The following is an 18,571-nucleotide window of genomic DNA, read 5'->3' as shown; positions in this document are numbered from 1 at the left end:
CATCCCCAGGTTCCAGCATGTACTGGCTGCCTTGGCTTGATAGGAGTGTGATTGCTGTTAGCAGTTATATATATATACCTCCAGAAATGCCTTTTAACCCCCTATATGCCACTCTGGCATATAGGGGGTTAAAAGGCATATCATGGGGCAGAGTGGCATATAGGAGGGTATAAGACATTTCTGGAGGCAGAGTGGCATATAGAGGGTTAAAAGGCACATGATGGGGCAGAGTGGCAAATAGGGGGTATAAGGCATTTCTGGGGGCAGAGTGGCAACCTTGGGGCAGATGTGCATAACTGGGGGGGCAGGTTGGCAAATAAAAGGAAATACAAAAATATATATTTTTCTCAATCATAGCTTTTATTAAATATGAAAAAATTGTTTACATGAATTAATATTTACTAGTAAAACTTTTTTTCCTATAGGGTCGTCTTATATTCAGGCTTTGTTTTTTTCCTAAATTAATATTTAGATTTTGGGGGGTCGTCTTATAATCAGGGTCGTCTTATAATCGAGCAAATACGGTATATCTATCTTTTTCTTCCCTTTAGCTTTTTGGTAGGATAATTTAGAAATTCATGTTTTGTTTTATGGAGCTTTCATTGCTGGAAAAAAGTTTTCCAATCCCATTAAGATTTCGGGGTCAGAATCTATTTCTTATAAGTAAAATGTGTATGAGTATGGGTGCAGTCCACTTTGGTAGTGAAATTGTTTTCCATTAATGGAGAACATGTATGAATATTGTCTCGTTGGACAACAGGAGCAAGTTTTGTGCTAATACCTTAAGTAGTTTCATAAGAAAATAACATGTAATTAAGCGTTATTATCTAACAGGAAATGAAGAAAAAAAATACATATATTTCATTTAGTAGATTCTTTTGTGTTATTTGTAAGTGTAATGTTTACCAGGAAGGCTGTGTTCAGCAGATGCTTCCTACTTCCAGAATAATAAAATATTAGATGTATGTAATTTTGTTAAAAAGTTAAAATAACAGAAGTTAGGGCCCCATGTGCTTGATAACCCCAAGTCTTTCCTACTATTTTAAGAAGTCATCTTGGACTTTTAATGTTTCACAGCAGCCCTTGCTCTCTGGATATGTGGTGGGGTAGTGACATGTAGCTCTATCCATGCTCCCGCAGCTTGTTGTTTCTTGATGGCACGCAGGTTGCACCAGACCGTCCCAGTGGGGTGTTACACGGGCAGAGTTAGTCATATGGGTGAGTGGAGTTGTAATGCCACATTCTATCCCAATTAGCCAGGCAACTGGGATTGAGAAAACGGGCAACAGGAAGTGTAAGCAGGAAGCGTACTTCCTGCACATGCTCAGTAGCATTCAGCAGCTAATTGCATGTGTGCTTGCTAAACATCAGTGTTAAGATAACATACATGTGACTGGCTGTTAATACCATTAGTTTTAAGCTCAGCACCCTTTTGGTTAGCATGGGAGTGCAACTGCGCATGTGCAATAAAGGTACATATGAATGCGTCAACCTTTCATATGGGACAGACGTCTCCTTTTCCATCTCCAATAACTAAAGAATGCCTGCATGGATTTGCGTGCAGTAAAATGCATTGGAATCCATGCAAAATGGACTCTAGTATGTATTAAGCACGTGAACACATGGCTAAAGTGAGCCTTTTAATTTTGTTCTACTTTGTAACTGAAAATCTGTTTGAGAAAGAAAGTGAGAAAGAATGGCTTCAAACAGAATTAAAGCAAGAAATAAATGAATGTGGTGGAAGAAGTAGCTTGGCTTAGACATCAGAGGCATGTCATACTCAGAGGCAGAAGATAAAGTGCTTGTTTATGTTATTGAGGCTTTCATTGTCTGCCATCAGTCTCGGGGTATCTGTCAGGGCACACAACAACAATAGACCAATGTCACAGAAGAGTTCCTTTTTCCTTTCTTATTGTGTGCGCTGTTTATCCTCGCTAACAGTGCATCACTACAGAAATTACTCATGCCTCTAGAACAATGGTTTAACTGGTTTAGTTATATTAATAGATCTGGTGGGTGTCTGCGTGTCATTGCAGTGCGCTTTTGCTTTCCTGCACAAGTCATAGGGCTCACTTATCAGAAATCTCAGTTTCTTGCAAAACAAGATCTTTTTTACCTATCCATATGTTCTCCTTTATGCAAGGAAAAATTTATAGTTTGCCAAATTGTCTCACTGTTAACACAGTTTTTATTGTTATTAGCAATTAATGAGTGATCTAGCATTTTTTGGAGCACTGTACAACAGGGAGACCCCTGTATAATATGGGATAATAGCGGTTTGACCTAATTTTATTTTTTAATAGACAGATACAATAGTGGAGTGTGCAAATATGCTATTGCTAAAACTAACCCTGACAAAGACTTTTATATTATCATTCTTATAATAACTGCATTTCTTTACAAATTTTGACATGTTACATTCAAGGTGCCATCTGCTGGACATTTTGGGAATGTCAGCCAAAAACTTTTATCATTTTCTATTTAAAAGATCATCTGGCCCTGGAAATATAAGAATGTTGTATTCACAATAATCACACCCCCCCAAAAAATATTCCTTCTGTGAAAGGTAACGGTTACATTGGCTTTTTTCTTTTAGTTTGTCTGGAGGAAGACACATACTTCCTGTTTTACGCTGGGCTAAAAAGGAAGTGCGAAGAGACATGTTACATTGTGTTCCCCTGATTAAAAACAACTTATTCGGTTTGGTTTAACTATTTGGCATTTGTTCAAGGGTCTTTTATCTTGTCTCAATTTAGGAACAAACCAGGAGTTTGAATACGAGGCCCAAAATCTAAAAACAGATGGCACTTTACAAGTTATATGAAAACCTTTAAGATAGATGCATTAGCTCTGCTTGTACAAACCATGCGTTGTGCCACACCATAGACTAGAATATAAAACAAACAAATGCGTAGACCAAGCTATGTTATTTTTGGCAGCTTTTATGGCTTTTGGCATTTTCATTGCACAACTATGGCACTTTTACTCGGACACAAATCCGTCAAATAGTTTGTTCCTTTGCCTTTGTTGCTATTTTTTTTTTCTTTGGTGTGTTCTCAATAACCGTATCTGTTAATAGCTTTGAGGAAATCAGGTTGTTAAAGTATGAAGGAAGTCTAATTGTTGAACTATAGATCAGTGTTTAATTCCAAGCGAAACTTGGCAGCTCTTTTGATAACAATGTGCAATAAAAAAAGTTAACCATTGTGTAAAAAAACACTTTTAACATTCTATGCTTACAAACAAGTTGCTCCTACACTGACTAGTATAATTTCTGCTAGACAGTGTTCAGATCTTAGCCCTAGTACCGTGAATTATATTTAAGAAGAATAAGGGTTAGACATACTTAAATGACATGCAAGCGCACATCAAAGCATAGTCAATCAAGGTGCAGAAGAGATGCAACTCACTTTACAACATGTCACAAAACACTTTAAAATTCTATTTTTTTAAAGGGGAAGCTACTGCCCATCTCTTGGGAGGCTTCACTGCTGGGTCTGCTGCTCATGCGCAGACATTGCATTCTCCCCTAGCAGCAGGGTTCAAGACTAAAACCTGTGGGCAGCTGTCTGTGCCACTCCAGCCCGGTAACCTTCCATCAAGTGAAATGAGCAAAGCTAAGTGTTCTCTAGATGAACAACCTACAGAGCGTGTTGACACTCTCCCAACTCCCAACCATGCTGTTTTAAGTCAGACAGTTCACATTTAAGACACCGTCCCACTAAGCCCTTTTTCGGAAACCAGGTGTGGTGGTTGGGTAAGCAGAGTGACCGATGCTGGCGAGAGCTTAAGATGCAGGCCGAAAAAATAATGTCAACAGAGAAGGGCTATACTATACATGGTTCCTACCTGAATTAAAGTTTTAAAGGTTTTTATAAAGCCCCACATCTGACTGCACTCACCAAATGAAAGCGTCCTGCTTTGGCCATTTCTAAAGTTGGGGGAGGGGTTATGTATGGATGCTGGATTAAACCTCTATGCAGTAGTATGAAGTCACTAAAAGGATGGGTTTTTGCTAATTTGTAGTTTTAAAACAATTGTGTGTCTACCTGTTTTGTTGATGCACTAGTAGAACCATCTGATCGATGGATCAGATATATCGCACAAAACCAGCCCAGATGGTCTGCGGAGGTCAGTACAGACCTTCATTGTAAGTTTTCTCCGCAACCTAATGCAGAGTGTTAGGTATGACATCATACAAAGGAGACCAGCAGAGGACACAAAGCGCACCCCTCAGCATGGGAGGTATAGGGGTAGCTGGGGGCATTGCCCTAGAGCAGAAACCCCTATACACTTGTACACACTGTACACACTGTCTATTTATCGGTTTTAGTAGTACCTTCTTTAGTAAAAGGCTATAATTACCTTTTCCACCAATACTTTGTAACCGTATCTTTAAGTGTGTTAACCATCCAAGCAGAACGTCCTGTATTCGCCATTAAAATAAGTCATGCATCGCAGGCCTAGCGGTTTTGTGCAAACTTTATAAAATGAGCAGAACAAGTTCAGGGCAACTGAATGGTGTTGCAGACGAGCCAAACTAGTGAAAAGTTTAATAAGCATCTTAAGTGCCTGACGATAATACTCTCCTGGTTCTTGTGCAGACATCGGTCCGTGGTATGTTTTTGTGGCTGTTTTCATTCTTAACCAGTTCAGTTTAGCATAAATCTGTCCGTCAATGCAGCTGTGACTTCCACTTTTTTTTTATTCCAAGGCAGGGCTGGCTTAAAGAGCATGTGTGAGAAGCTGCCAGCAGTTGGAGATGTTTGGCAAAGGGAGCGAGGGAGGAGGGAGGAAAGAGATGGGGGTTGTCAGCAAGCATCAGACAGAGTCTTGACTAAAGTAGTGGGTAAAGAGTTTCGACTCTGGAATGACGCACATCGTGCCTTGTACCAGAAATGCGGAAGAATTAGAGGCCCCCTCTGCAAGTGTCAACCTCTCCCCGGCAGAGCGAGCAGACGGCACAGCAGAAAGCAATGCGTTTCTCGAGGAGTGCTTTTGTCTTCCCCTCTCTGTTTTTTTGTTTCTTAAGCTTCTAAAGTTAAAGTGGATTTCGAGAGCGACGACAGCCAAGAAATCTGCAGTCACACTGCTACTTTCCCCCCCCACCGAGCTTTTCCTGAGTAGAAATTTGACGAAACTGGATGATTACTGCCTTTTACGATCTGTTTCTCTCTGCGTTTGTTTAAGCGTTTCTCTCCCTCTCTTTGGTAAATGTTGCTAAACAGCCGACGGTTTGCTGTAGACAGCCTGAGGATATGAGCCTGCATTTTTGTTATCTTTTTCCACAACAAGACCGGTTTCCTGCCACAGTGCCTGTAGCTTTCTCCTGATGGCTGCAGATAATTGGAAGCCGCAGTCTGCTGTCTAAGCCACAGTGTTTTGGTTTTCTTTTCTTTTGCATCTTGCACCTGGGACCTGCCGACACAAAATAAAGCGGAAAAAGGAGCTTCGGAAGAACGAGGCACGAGAGTTAACTGTAGCGTTTCTTCAGCGGATCGACCTCTAGGCAGAGTGGAATGCATTGAGTACAGAAGTTGAGGTGCTTTGGCTGCATACATGCTATTATCCACAGGATCTGATTATGTCCAGTGATCGCCTCAACGATACAACATTGAACGATGCTGGATTAAACGATCTTTTCTTAGTGAAAGGTATTCCTTTTTTTGCTGTACAGTTTTCCTGCTGTAGGTTTATGTCCTTACTGTTAACCTAATCATTCAGATTCTGTGCCCCTTAAAGTCTTTTCTTTGACGTTATGTTTATAAAATAAATGAGTCTCATAAGTTTGCATCTGCTTCAAGGTATACTTCCATAAGGAGCTTCTTCGCAAACTTCAGGCAGAGGCAACGCAACCAGGTAGATAAAATTAACCCACGGATTCTGTGGAATCGCCAGTCATTGCCCTCGCGATAAACAAAAATACATTTAAAAAACATTTAGTATGGAAACTTTACTTCTGTTTGATTTATGATAAATAATGTTCGTTCTCTACTTTTAGAAAAAAAAATGTATTTTTGCTCTACAGATGTGAGCTTTCCCTACTTTACTTCGAGGTTTCAATCCAATCCTGATTCACACTGTTTGAGTTCAGATGGAGTTTGGGATTGTGAGATGCACTCTGCATGCTCTTTCTTTTACCGTTTTGAAGCCTTATGGTATAATCAGGACACTGTTTGAGTTCAGATGGAGTTTGGGATTGTGAGATGCACTCTGCATGCTCTTTCTTTTACCGTTTTGAAGCCTTATGGTATAATCAGGACAGAACTAGAATGGGGTTATTTCCTCTCTCACATTCTAGCACTAACTAAGAGCCCCCACCTTTGAAATCTTAAACTATTTGAAATGGTTCCATTCCTTGTGGTCTCCGAGTGACCTAGTAATAAGGTGAGGGTTTTTTTTGTATGAGGTGGGTTTGAAGTAAATGATTGCAAGATGGTAAGCTTGCGATTATGGCACACTTTAATGTATCTGCGTCTTAGTCTGTCAGTTCTAGTTTTGTTATACTTTAAAAAAATAAAATAAAAAAAATGATTTGTTTAGTGCTGACATATTCCACAGCGCTGTAGAATTTAAATATTGACAAATACACATTAACAAAAACAGATAGAGTCACGAAGTCTGGGAGCTTGCCATGTAGACTTACAACACTTTCATATAAAGTTTATGGCAAGAATGGTGGGCTTACATCAGAGGCATGTTAGGACATTCCAGGTTAAATGATTGATCATTATTGTAACACCACAGGTCCAACGTAAACCCACCAACCCTTTCATAAGGAAGCATTCAATCTTAAAATTATCCCATCTACAATGATCCCTAGATCTCGGTGTCATTTCAGTACTGTAGGTCATCATTTGGAACAGTTAATGTAAACGTCCGTATTTCTCTCTGGGGTTTCGTTAGGCTTGTACACCTTTGAGACAGATTAATATATTTGTGGAACATATGATATCATCACAGAAGAACGTTGTGCTGTTGGTGGTTTTATTGCTTGCCACAGTTCATACTCTCACATAGTGAGTTTTAGTTGGAAATTTACAGCACATTTTCCAGACTTCAGCTTGATGGAACGCTTTGATGTTTGAATGGTAATTCAGAGAACGGATGTGCCTGCCTCTTCAGAGAATCCTCCCCCGAGCCTTGGTAAATTTACAAGAAGAGGGTGCTCTTGGCACATATGTAAGTGGCATTTCGTCCCCGTGAACTCTGCGTTCTAGGAAAGACTGAGTGCACTGTACTTTTTTTGTGTGACTGCCCAGAGTTGAATGATAAGACAAAGTAAAGTAGTCACGGGCAAATATCTAAACACATTAAAGCAATTGCTTTCCTTTTTTCCGCCCTGTGATATTTTGTAACTTTCAAGAAAACGTATAGCTCTACCAAGCATTCTTTTCATTTATGCTTGGCCTTTTAAATTATGTAACACCATAGTCTAATAGTTAAATAATCAAATAATCTAACTGGTTATTAAGTAACTATATATCTTATTTTTGTTTCTTAGTTAAATGTCTCTTTAGGGAGATATCAAAAGTGAAAATGGAACTGTTAACAAAAAGGAGTAGTAGGAAATGTAGACAATGGACCACGAGAATACTTTAAAAAAATCTAATACATATTTAGTGTGCAAAAGTAAGATTGAGGGTTTACTTTCCAGATAAAATGGAGATACTTTTCAGTTTTAGTGGTATGAGGAAAAAATTCTGAAATATTACTAAAGTTATGTAACCAATTGTAAAGGTGAGTTCACAAAGCAAGTGTACATTTTGGTACATATTTTGTATATGGAACACAGTTTTGATTATAGCTCCTGCTTGTAACTGTACTCAACCTAGTAAGCAGGGACAGTTCTAGCTTTTAGGGGCCCTTAGCAAAAAGCTTTAGAGGGGCCCCGTCTTTAATGCAGATGATGAAAGTACTGGTTCTGCCTTGTTTTAAGAGGCATTGCACTTTTATGCGGATCTACGTGTCACTACCCCAATATCCTATGGTGACTGCTTAAACCAGAAGGAGCCCTAAACAACTGCCCAGTCTGGTGGTGTTCGTGTCACCTCTCCCAATAAATTGCTATTAGATGCACAGCCATGGCTATGACAATAGCTGTCTGCTATTTGAAGCAATTGGAAATCCCCTCAGTAGAATGCGAAACGGTTACAAAGCCACGTAATTTGACTAGCTGACTTCAGTTTTTAAGTTGTAGGGTATAATCTATATGATCTATTTGATCCTTGCTGCTATGGAGTCCTGTCTTCAGTACCAATATTATGTAGGTCAGATTGGGACCAGCACAACCTTTCCATCTTTCTAGCAATAATGTTTGTTTTTCCTCTAGCTCCTGTTTAAGTGATATACTCTACGAAATAACTTTTTCCTGATATACTGTAATCCCTGCTCAGCCCGCAACTTTGCGCATATATATATATATATATATATATATATATATATACATTTTACTTAGGTTGAGAAAAGTATTCTGAGTTCCTGTGTTGTGAAATAAAGTTGGAAATCGTATATGTAAGTCAGGACTTAGTGACTACAATCAGGCCTTAGTCTAATTTGTATTGTCTAATAGTGACTACAAGCAGGCCTTAGTCTAATTTGTATGTGTGGTGGGTGTTTTTGGGCTGTGATAGATGGAGCCACACAACGTGGTGTTAAATCCATCATCTCCTTCAGCAATAAAAGAAAATGGAGTGTTATCACGGTTTATTCACTATGTAGTTAACTGTGTTTCAGTTGCTATTTAGGGAATAAGCCCAACAGCTATATACTTATAATATGTAAAGACCCCTTAACCCCTATTTGCATGCAAAATGCATACTGGAGATCATTTAGCTTGTATTTTTGTGCATTTTACGGCATGAAAATTGGCGCAAGCATTATTTTGTAATACCGCAGTATGCTCTTACACATGCTCAGTAGAACTCCCATTCTAGTCATTAGGCATCAATAGATGTAACAACGGACAATAATATGTTTGTCACTTGGTCATGGGTGTTTTGATAGCATACATACATTTGGCTGATTAAATGATTTCAATACAGAATACGTGCAAGACGTTTACATACTAATGCATTAGTGGCCATGCAAAACAGACTCCTATGTGAATTAAAAATGCAGTTTTGGGCACTAGACTGTTGCTTTCGTTTACTTAACAAAACGTTAACTTAATAGTAATTCAGAATTGCTATTATCCAGTGCAGTAACTCTACTACTTGCAAAATAATTTAGACACTGGGGTCATGTGAACCTAGGGCTGGCCGTGTTTGAACTGAAGCAATAGAGGATATTGTTTCATTTGCTATGTTCTCCATTCCAGACTGTAAGCTCTTCTGCACAGTATTCTTCTGTCTACTGTTTCTTTCTTGTTTTGTTCTATTGGTTGCGTTTTATGTTGTGGCAGCTCATTCATACATAAAGTCCTGCATTAAACATTAAGACTTTCCCATACAGTTTACTGTCTGGTGTCTGAACGTGGCATTGTGTGTTCCTGTAGCCCACGTTAGCTGGGTCTCCAGCGCCTTCATTCATTTGTCCTCGTGTAGTCACTATGACCTGCTTTGCTCTTTTGTTTGCTCTAGTGTCCTAATAGGAACTGGCAGCAAAGTGTAGTATTTCCTCACGCTGATCTTTCTGGTTATTTTTGTTCATAGAAATTTATGCAAAGCCAAACTTTTGATATTTCTGTGAACTGGCTGTTTTTGGCATTCTACGTATTTTGTCCTTTCTCTTTGTTAGGCAGACTTTTAAGTTAGTATTCCAGACTGGACAATTGCTTTCCCACAAGTTCTTTGTGTGCTCACTGGTGAAAGACACTGTACTAGCTTCCCTTAAGGAGTCACTAGACATACTTTGGGCCACTGTGTGGTTTCATAGAGGATACTCGGCTATTTACATGGGCCATCTAGAGCTTTTTCAATGTAGTCCAGATTGATGGGTCACCTTGCACTGAAATGTATAGCATTCCAAGGGTTGACCAAAAAAGGGACTGAAAATATACCTATTAAGTGTGTTAGGCTCTAAAGCTTACCCTTTGTATGCCCGGTCCGTCATTTAAAACTGGCAAACACACCAGTGTAAAGGCTGTCTACAGTGTACATTTGCTCCCCATTTATATAGTCAGGTCAATAAGATAAATGATTCATTTTATTTACACAATTTAACTTATGTTTTATGCTGTTATACGCACAATATTTTAACTTTTAGGGCTGTAGGTGCTCCAACACCTTATATATTTTCTGAACACCTAAAAAAAAAAAAATCAGAGAGATTTGGGTCACTAAAAAGATAATGTCCCACAAAAAGAGTGACACATGCTAGATATGGCACATATGGTGGGAGACTACCAAGATGAGGTGTAAAAGCTTGAATTTTTTTTTATTTAGAGTAAAGGTTGAGACCTACTATAACTGTCAATTGATTCTCCACTGCTACATTGGTTCCTTGGTTGTAAGTCTTCTAGAAACCATGTTCGTTTGCAAGTCCCCATCTTTCAAGTAGGCTTAAATTATTATTACAAACTTGACTAAATGTTGATTTTGAAGTGTACACCAAGCAAATACGGTATATGTAATGTTTTGTGCCTTTTGTGTAAATGTTGATACCTATGCATGGTTTATGCATATTTTTTTGTTTACATTGGTGTTTTTACAATCGAAACACTGGATATTGTATCATATAATTTCATACAGACAAATGCCATTGCATTTGGAGATGTTGGCAGCTTCTGTCTAACTAATTAACAGAAATATAATTGGCAGAATATTTCTGTAATGTGCAATGTTCCTTAAAAGTTTGCAAGATGTTTGGAAAGTAATGGAAGACATCTGCTCGTGTATATGTTGGCAAACATTTCTGAGCTCATGCTAGTTAAAGAGAATATTACTACAATATTAGATGTTCAGCACAAAATTTAGCAAATGCTGGTTTAGTGCTATGGGCCATTGGATCAGCAATTGCATTATTTCCAGTTGTTTTAATTAGTCAAGCTTTAGCATACACAGGACCACCTGAAATATAATTTGCAAGCAGTTTTATAACACCCTCCGAAATGCATGACAAGTATAGCTTATGTTGAATATGTATCTGTGTGTCAACCTTTCATACGATGTGCTAACAGCATATATTTTTGTTTGTTTGTTTACAGCTGAGCTGGAGTTTGTCCAGATAATCCTCATAATTGTGGTCATAACAGTGATGGTCGTGGTGATTATATGTCTTCTGAATCACTATAAACTATCGACGTGGTCCTTCATTAACAGACAAAGCCAAAGCAGAAGACAAGAGGAGACATTACAACCAGTAAGTTCCTTTTGTTTTCCTCACAACACTATTTGGGACGCTTCTGGAGTGATGCATTGTGGAACGGTCTTACATAAAGTTTTTAGCGACACTTTTAGCCATAAAAAAATGTCCAGGAAAAGTCCAAACAACTTTAGGTTTCTCTACTGGTTCTGTCCTAGATTCAGCACATTTTAAAAATATTACATTGCTTATTTGTGCCAGCAAACATACAGATCGACTAGACCTTCACTTATTCTTCGCCTATACTAAAAGATAACCTAGAGCTGGCTCAATGTATTTTCCATAAAGTATCCTTGTATACAATATGTATGCCCTTAGACAATTGCAGTTATCTAATTCACTTGCACCGATAAGCCATATTAAAGGTATAGTTAGACTCACAGGTACTGACCACACAGACAATGTCTCACACATCGGAGACACTATTGTATAGTTTTCGTCTAAATAGCTTAATGGGTTAACTAGTTGGTAAATAGTCATAAATCCAGAGTATTTTAGGCTGCCTTGGATGACATTGCCCTTTTAATGTTCTATTTTTTTTTTTAAACCATTCAACATAAAATCCTTCTTGTAGAAGGACCCAGATTTTTCCACACTTTGAAATATGGTTTCAGTTGCAGGTATTTCATAGTCCCCAAGCATAGAAGTTCCCGAAATCCAGAAAACAGCATCTATCCCTTGCTTAATCACTTATTTTGTCCTGCCGTCTCTCTAGCGGCTTTGTTTTGCCAGTGTAAAGATTAGAGGACGCTCTTTTCTTGACAATGCACTTGCAGTAGCTCTGCTGGCAGCGAGGTTCCACTTTGCTGTGCCGTGATAGGAGGCATGTGTCATGTATGACCCAGACAGCTGAGTGAACATCGCGTCTGTGTACTGTGGGCACAGAGAGAGGCATTGCTTCGAGTGATAGTCAGTTTTCATTAGAGGATGCACTAGGTCTTTCTCCTGCTCTAGGGCTTCCATTGTTGTGGAAGTCCTATCTTTCAGTCGGGCATTTCAGGACATGATGTCGTCCCCTTTTTGTGTCAGAGAATTTAATCGTAAAAAAAGTTTTGTTAACGCTATCATGAAATATAGGGACTGTAGCTAAGATTCAGTGTGTCCTCTCCCCGGTTATCTGTGTGTTTTACCAGGGGCCCACATTTTTGTTCTGATATTAAGATTGCCAGACCTCCATTTGTTTACTTGCAATACCTTTTTTCACCGCATGGTGCACCTGAAAAAAGATGGCTTATTCAGTGTGCATGCATTTGAAAAGTTTTCTTAAAACAATGAAAGTAATCGTCAGGTCAGCAGGAATGCTAAATTTGTCACTACGATGTTAGGGCATGCCTTGGAACTTGTGGGCTCCGGGTACCCGAAGCCTACCCTTGCGGGACGCGGCCACAACTGGCTGCTGACGTCGGTGGGAGGTCCCACTGATGTTGTGGGAAACACCCCCATTTTAAGGGGAAATGGGTGGGGAGTGGGGCATGTTAGGACTCCGCTCCCGTGACCCAGATGATTTGGGTGTTGACCCTGAGAACTGGCGCTTCTCCCGGAGTCTCCAGGCAAACCCAGAGAGTTCTCAGTTATGGTGATAAGGCCTCTTCTGAATTGACGGACCAAAAATATATGGGGCACAGGTACATATAAGGGAAAAAAACAACAATACAATATAGTGCAGAGTGTTTGATCAATATTAGATGAAAGTGATGTGTTGCACTCACAAGTGGAATAGATGATTCAGACCCATCAGAGTGGAGTAAGGTAATATCTTTAATAATCTTCGTGTTGAATGTGTAAGATATTGCCTTACTCCACTCTGATGGGTCTGAATCATCTATTCCACTTGTGAGTGCAACACATCACTTTCATCTAATATTGATCAAACACTCTGCACTATATTGTATTGTTGTTTTTTTCCCTTATATGTACCTGTGCCCCATATATTTTTGGTTCGTCTATATTTCTACACCCTGAGGAAGAGTGTTTTTTGGGCAGCTGCGGTCTTTTTGGGAAGTATTATTCATTGTATATTCAATTTCTTCACCTTATCACATTAGCACGCGATTTTAGGTTCATTCACGTTGTCATATATTCTCTTCTGAATTGAGTCAGAATTATTTGAATACAAAAACCCATTGATCTAAAATATGTGATCTAAAGATGTTTTTTAACTGGTCCTTTTAGCTCGCTCCAACTCAAGCCTATGTTGCTATATATTTAAACACCATGACTCAGTAACAAGAACTGAAAACTGCACAGTCTTGTGCCGGAATTTGTTCTGTGGATGTTTTCAATTATTATAATGAAGACTTGCTGTTCGCACAGAAATCTTGTAGTGCTGCCACCACTGCAAGGAATTCTAGGTAGGCATGTTTAAAAATCAGGTTAACAATGATCACCTTTTTGCCTCTATATCTACTTTATACATGGACCCCTTGGAGTAAACGTACGCTGTACTAGACAGCCTTAAGACAGAGCTCGAGACAAAGGGGCAGAAGCCGGATAACCCCCTATGGACAGCTGTTTTTTTTTCTTGAAGCCCGAGGTGTCGTGCTTCTCTGTGAGGGTGCTCTGTGTGCTCAGTTAAGAGCTGCAGCAGAAGCCTGAACCCCCGTGAATCTTCTCACAGGGCACTCCCCGTAGGGATATGCCCTGTCTTTGTTCCCTCCCCGGCCAAAAGGCCTGCAGGAGAGTCGGATCCACCATCTATCCCATCGAAAAAGCTGGTGTCCAGCTTCGCTGCGGCGTAGTGCTCAATCCGTGAACAGTGTCGAAATCCAAATCAGTGTCCATTTCCATGTTCTGTTTTTCGGTTTTATCAAAGTAAAAAAATCACACACATCTATTTACAGAAGAAATCATAGTCACACGTGCACACAAACAAGTGAGAGGTTAAGTAAAGGAAAAAATATCCAGCCATTTGGCCATGGCTGTTTTTTAAAAAAAAAAAAAGTCTTCATATTCCAAGCCCGTAAGGGTCAAAGAATCATGGAGTGAGGTGTAGTAAGGTGTAGTAACTTATTTGCTCCTCACCAACAGTGATGCAATGTTGAGTGCGCCCAGGACTGCGCTGGGTGCTCTAAAAAGCCACCTTGGGCTTTAAGCTACCTCAGCTTTAAGGCCAGCGGACCAAGTTTTCCCCTCATCCACTAAGGTACTACACTTGATCTTAGCCAAAAGGCAGAGAAGCAAACCCCTTATGGACAGCTGTTTCATCCTTAATGGGACTCATCAGCATGAAGTTGGGTACTGGCTTACTGCCTGAGGCTTAGCGCAATACGTGAAGCGCACAGAACACGAGTTGTGGTAGGGTAAATGTGATGGAATACCCCTCCATATGAACTTGGAAGTTATTGTGCCTACAAATTGAACCCACATGTGCCTGACGAAGTTAGGTCTTGGAAAATAACCTAAATGGATTAGCAGGGGTGGTTTGCCTATATTGCCTTTGGCATGTCCTTAGCATAACATTTCTAAATTTGACCTGCTGGAGGCAGTGTCTGCCTACCAGTAGAACATCTAAAGTTTCAAATCTCTCCTATTAGGAATTGGTCATCTCAAGTGACTTCATGGTTAAGGGCATTAGAAAGGAAATATAAACCATAGACACAAAGTAATACACAGTGTCATCTAAACTGGGATGACTGTAGAAGTTTAGCTGTCGCTTTTACCTTACTGAAGCATTGCCCCTGGCAGGAAATAATTTAATTTATTGTGAAGGATTCAGCCTCAGTCTGCAAGGACACATCCATCATGGCCACATACTCTCCTGCCATTCACAACATTCACGGTTACAGGTGTTTACATGTTGTTAATCTGTGTAACTCTGGTGCCATCTGCTGGTCATTTGTATCATCTGCATGTATTTATTACATAATACTCATGAGGTTCTGAATCTGTCAGTATGTGCCTTTTGGCATTTCAAGCTAAACCTGGTAGGGATTGGAACCCATTTAGGCTATTCCTTCCAGCGATACAGGAGTTGAAAAAAATGGGACAAGGCCTTATGTTGGCCATTGGTATGTGTGATATGCTGTAGATTACCCAAAACAGTGTTTGTTCAACCAACAGTGTTCCTACTACTATACATTGTGATTTTGTAGCTTAGGTTCATCAAGTGCATTGATGGAAAAATCCAACAGTGGGCCTTTAACAAAGTATATTTCTCTTGGTTTTTAAATACTTGTAATTGTTGTTATTATCTTTTATCTATATAGCGCCAACAATTTACGCCCTCACTATATATATATATATATATAATTAAGTGATGGGCATACCTGAGAACTTCTGGGCTCCGGCTACCCGGAGCCTTCCCTTGCGGGACGCGGCCAGGACTGCACACTGACGTGAAGGAAAAATGATCAGGGAGGGGGGCCAGCGCATCTTTAAATCTAATTTGTAAAGGGCTAATGTATTCTGCCATATTAAGGTGTGACAGAAAAAACCCTGCTTACTTGACATGTACATGTAATGCTCCATATCATTCTTATATACTGCTCCTATTTCAGAACCCATTGTTAAACTGAATCTCATATGTAGCAGTTAGGCATCCCCGGATTGCTAATACAAATGGAATTAAACCCTGTTGGCAGTTATTAGAAGATGAATCTTTTCATTTTAGAGACAAAAAAAGCTAATAGCTGGACAATACCCCAACTTTCACTTTAAACAGTGGTAATGCTATAGAACACCAGTCCTCAAGAGCTACAAATAGGCCAGGAATCCTGTGCATCCTTGCCTGAAAAGCAGTTTAATTATAAATTGAGATGCCACTGGACAAAGCTGGCAAATCGGGGGCCTGTTTGCGACATTTGAGGACTGAAGTTGTGCAGCCCTGCTTTAAGAGAAACAATTCATAGATCCTACACTGGCAAACATATTTTAATAGTTTTTGTTATTGAAAAGAAGACATTTTTATTCTTGACACTGACTTAAAATGTAAGGAATGCAGCATTTACTAATGTTGACCCAGCACAACTCCCCAGTCGGACTGAGAAGACTGAGGCGCCCAAAGCCTTAATGATTTTCTTTGCGTAACGTTTTCTAGTTCTGTATTTTTGATCACTTGGAATTTTTTTGGAAATGGAAAATTGTGGTAATGAAGAGTATATATTTCGGTAAGTGATGAAAACTGCAACTAACCTTCCATCTCCATCGTTTCTCTTAGGAGGCGTGTTTGTGGCCTTCAGATAGCATGGTATCACGACAAGGTGGTTCAGAGGTATGGCACCTTTTACTGATAATTTATACACAGTTCTCAAGGTTGTCCGCCATTTCATAAATCTGTTTAATAATGAATCTTATCTTTACTTGCTGGTTACATCAGTGCTTCACATGGTTACTATGATGGCAGGACAATGTAAATGTCATGGAGATACTTGTTCTTTCATTATACCGGAATTGACATTTATAGTAGAAGTTGTCTAATGTTTATTTTGCTTATTCAATTGCATTCATTAATGAGTGTATGACCTATCACCTACCAGAATATGTGCCTTTGTGTGAAAGTAACTGAAAATTATTCAGATGCCCATGATCCATTTCTCAGTTTACCTATTCATTTTTAAGAAAGCAGAAAGTCTGTTTGTAACTATTGATGTATTTTGACTGCAAAGCTTTCCAGTGATACTTCTTTTTACTCTTAGATCATGTATGCACCAAGGTCAAGAGAGCGATTCACAGCACCTTCCTTTATGCAGAGAGACCATTTTAGCCGCTTCCAGCCAACTTATCCTTATGTACAGCACGAGATTGACCTTCCACCCACCATCTCTCTCTCTGATGGGGAAGAGCCTCCGCCCTACCAGGGGCCATGCACGCTGCAGTTGCGGGACCCAGAGCAGCAAATGGAACTGAACCGAGAATCCGTCAGAGCACCTCCAAACAGAACCATTTTTGACAGCGATTTAATAGATATTTCAATGTACAATGGGGGACCTTGCCCTCCGAGCAGCAATTCGGGTATCAGTGCAACCAGCTACAGCAGCAATGGCAGAATGGAAGGCCCCCCGCCAACATACAATGAAGTTATGGGACATTATCCAGGGTCATCTTATTTCCACCACCAGCAAAATAACTCATCTCCTTCATCTCAAAGAGGTAGTAGACTTCCTTTTCAAAAGAACGCTTCAGAGAGCACAATAGTTTCAGTAAACGGAAAAGACAAGCCGCAAGGGGACCTCGTCTGACTCCTTATGTACCTGAAGCCAAGGAAATAGTGATCAATGTACACCCGCTGCCTCCTGAGCCCAGGGATAGAGAGCGGATCAGTTTCCAGTGGTACAATTTAGTTAAACCAAATGCATATTTTACTGTATGTTCATTCGGATAGCATTCGGACACACTTCCTTTCTGTTGGGCCTAGAATAGTTGTTAAGGAGGATTTTTTTTTATCTTAACATATTTTAGTTATTTAAAGGCACAAAACTCAAGCTTTTTATATTTGCATATGGCAGTGACACAAAAGTGTTAATTTACCAAGTGAATGATTTGGAAGATGGCCAGTTTTCTTTTTCTTTTCTTCTGATGGCGACAATTTAAGTGTTAATTATTTTCTATTAATCCATATTCCTTTTTATTGAGTGCCAATGTATGCAGTTGGATGGATTAGGTGAATGCAAGGTGTGAATGCAAAAAGCCATGTTTAGGGAGAATAGAGAAGTTGCACTAACTAATTGTGATGTTTATGAGGGAATGTTGTTTTTTATTGTGAAAATACTGGTTTGTGAACTGCCCAGTTTTAAAGATCTTGCAAACTCACAATGGTTTGTTTTCCTTGGGGTACAAGGTTCCCTATATGCACTATACCTAGGCAGGGCAACAGCAGTTGTCTGATTGTTTTGGGGCTAGAAGTTCTAGTATTCCCAGTAAGGATACTTAGGAACTCTTCAGGATTAACCTGGAGTCTCCAAGTAAAGCATTGCTCTCCTTGCAACTTTGGGTCACCTTCCTTTTTGTCAAATGTGACATTTGGCCATGCCCACTTCCCATCATACTACTAGCTAATTTAAGGATATCTGCACCCCTCATGTTGCTACCCCGATCCCAACGCAAAGCTGCTCCCATACCCTAGGAAGTTCCCAGGTCTGCCAGTCAGCCTTTAAGGAGCCTAATGGCCAGCTTAGTGGACACCTGTAACTAATTGTAAAAGGTGCCATTTCCTACTTTGACCAACAAAGCCCAAAAATCTCCATCATAGTTTTCCTGATATGAGTTTTTGGGTGGAAGATGGCTATTCTTTTGAGTATTTTGGTTCTGACATTTCATATACTGTACATGT

General features: G+C 39.7%; 1 protein-coding gene across 2 annotated transcripts; it reads left to right on the top strand.

Moving 5' to 3' along the window:
• Positions 1-5,584: 5,584 nt before the first annotated feature.
• On the top strand, positions 5,585-17,480 carry LOC149289638 (low-density lipoprotein receptor class A domain-containing protein 4-like). Of its 2 annotated transcripts, XM_089490442.1 has the most exons (4): positions 5,585-5,654; positions 11,147-11,301; positions 16,460-16,513; positions 16,938-17,480. In XM_089490442.1, the coding sequence occupies exons 1-4, from the start codon at positions 5,585-5,587 to the stop codon at positions 17,478-17,480; spliced, it is 822 nt and encodes a 273-aa protein (XP_089346568.1). The 2 variants fall into 2 exon arrangements, with proteins under 2 accessions (XP_089346568.1, XP_089346569.1); XM_089490443.1 differs by lacking the exon at positions 16,460-16,513.
• The last annotated feature ends 1,091 nt before the right edge of the window (positions 17,481-18,571 follow it).

The sequence above is a fragment of the Sceloporus occidentalis genome, unplaced genomic scaffold (assembly GCF_023333645.1).
Source record: "Sceloporus occidentalis isolate IW3139 unplaced genomic scaffold, rSceOcc1.0.p SCAF_44, whole genome shotgun sequence".
NCBI lineage: Eukaryota > Metazoa > Chordata > Lepidosauria > Squamata > Phrynosomatidae > Sceloporus > Sceloporus occidentalis.
The sequence above is the reverse complement of the archived record's forward strand: the minus strand, read 5'-3'. Positions and strand labels throughout refer to the sequence as shown.

What these genes read in the sequence shown, in the direction of transcription:
- LOC149289638 (XM_089490442.1), top strand. Translation starts at nt 5,585, where the DNA reads ATGTCCAGTGATCGCCTCAACGATACAACATTGAACGATGCTGGATTA. An exon ending in CGATCTTTTCTTAGTGAAAG is followed by an intron (nt 5,655 to 11,146) that starts GTATTCCTTTTT and finishes GTTTGTTTACAG; the next exon opens with CTGAGCTGGAGTTTGTCCAG. An exon ending in AAGAGGAGACATTACAACCA is followed by an intron (nt 11,302 to 16,459) that starts GTAAGTTCCTTT and finishes CGTTTCTCTTAG; the next exon opens with GAGGCGTGTTTGTGGCCTTC.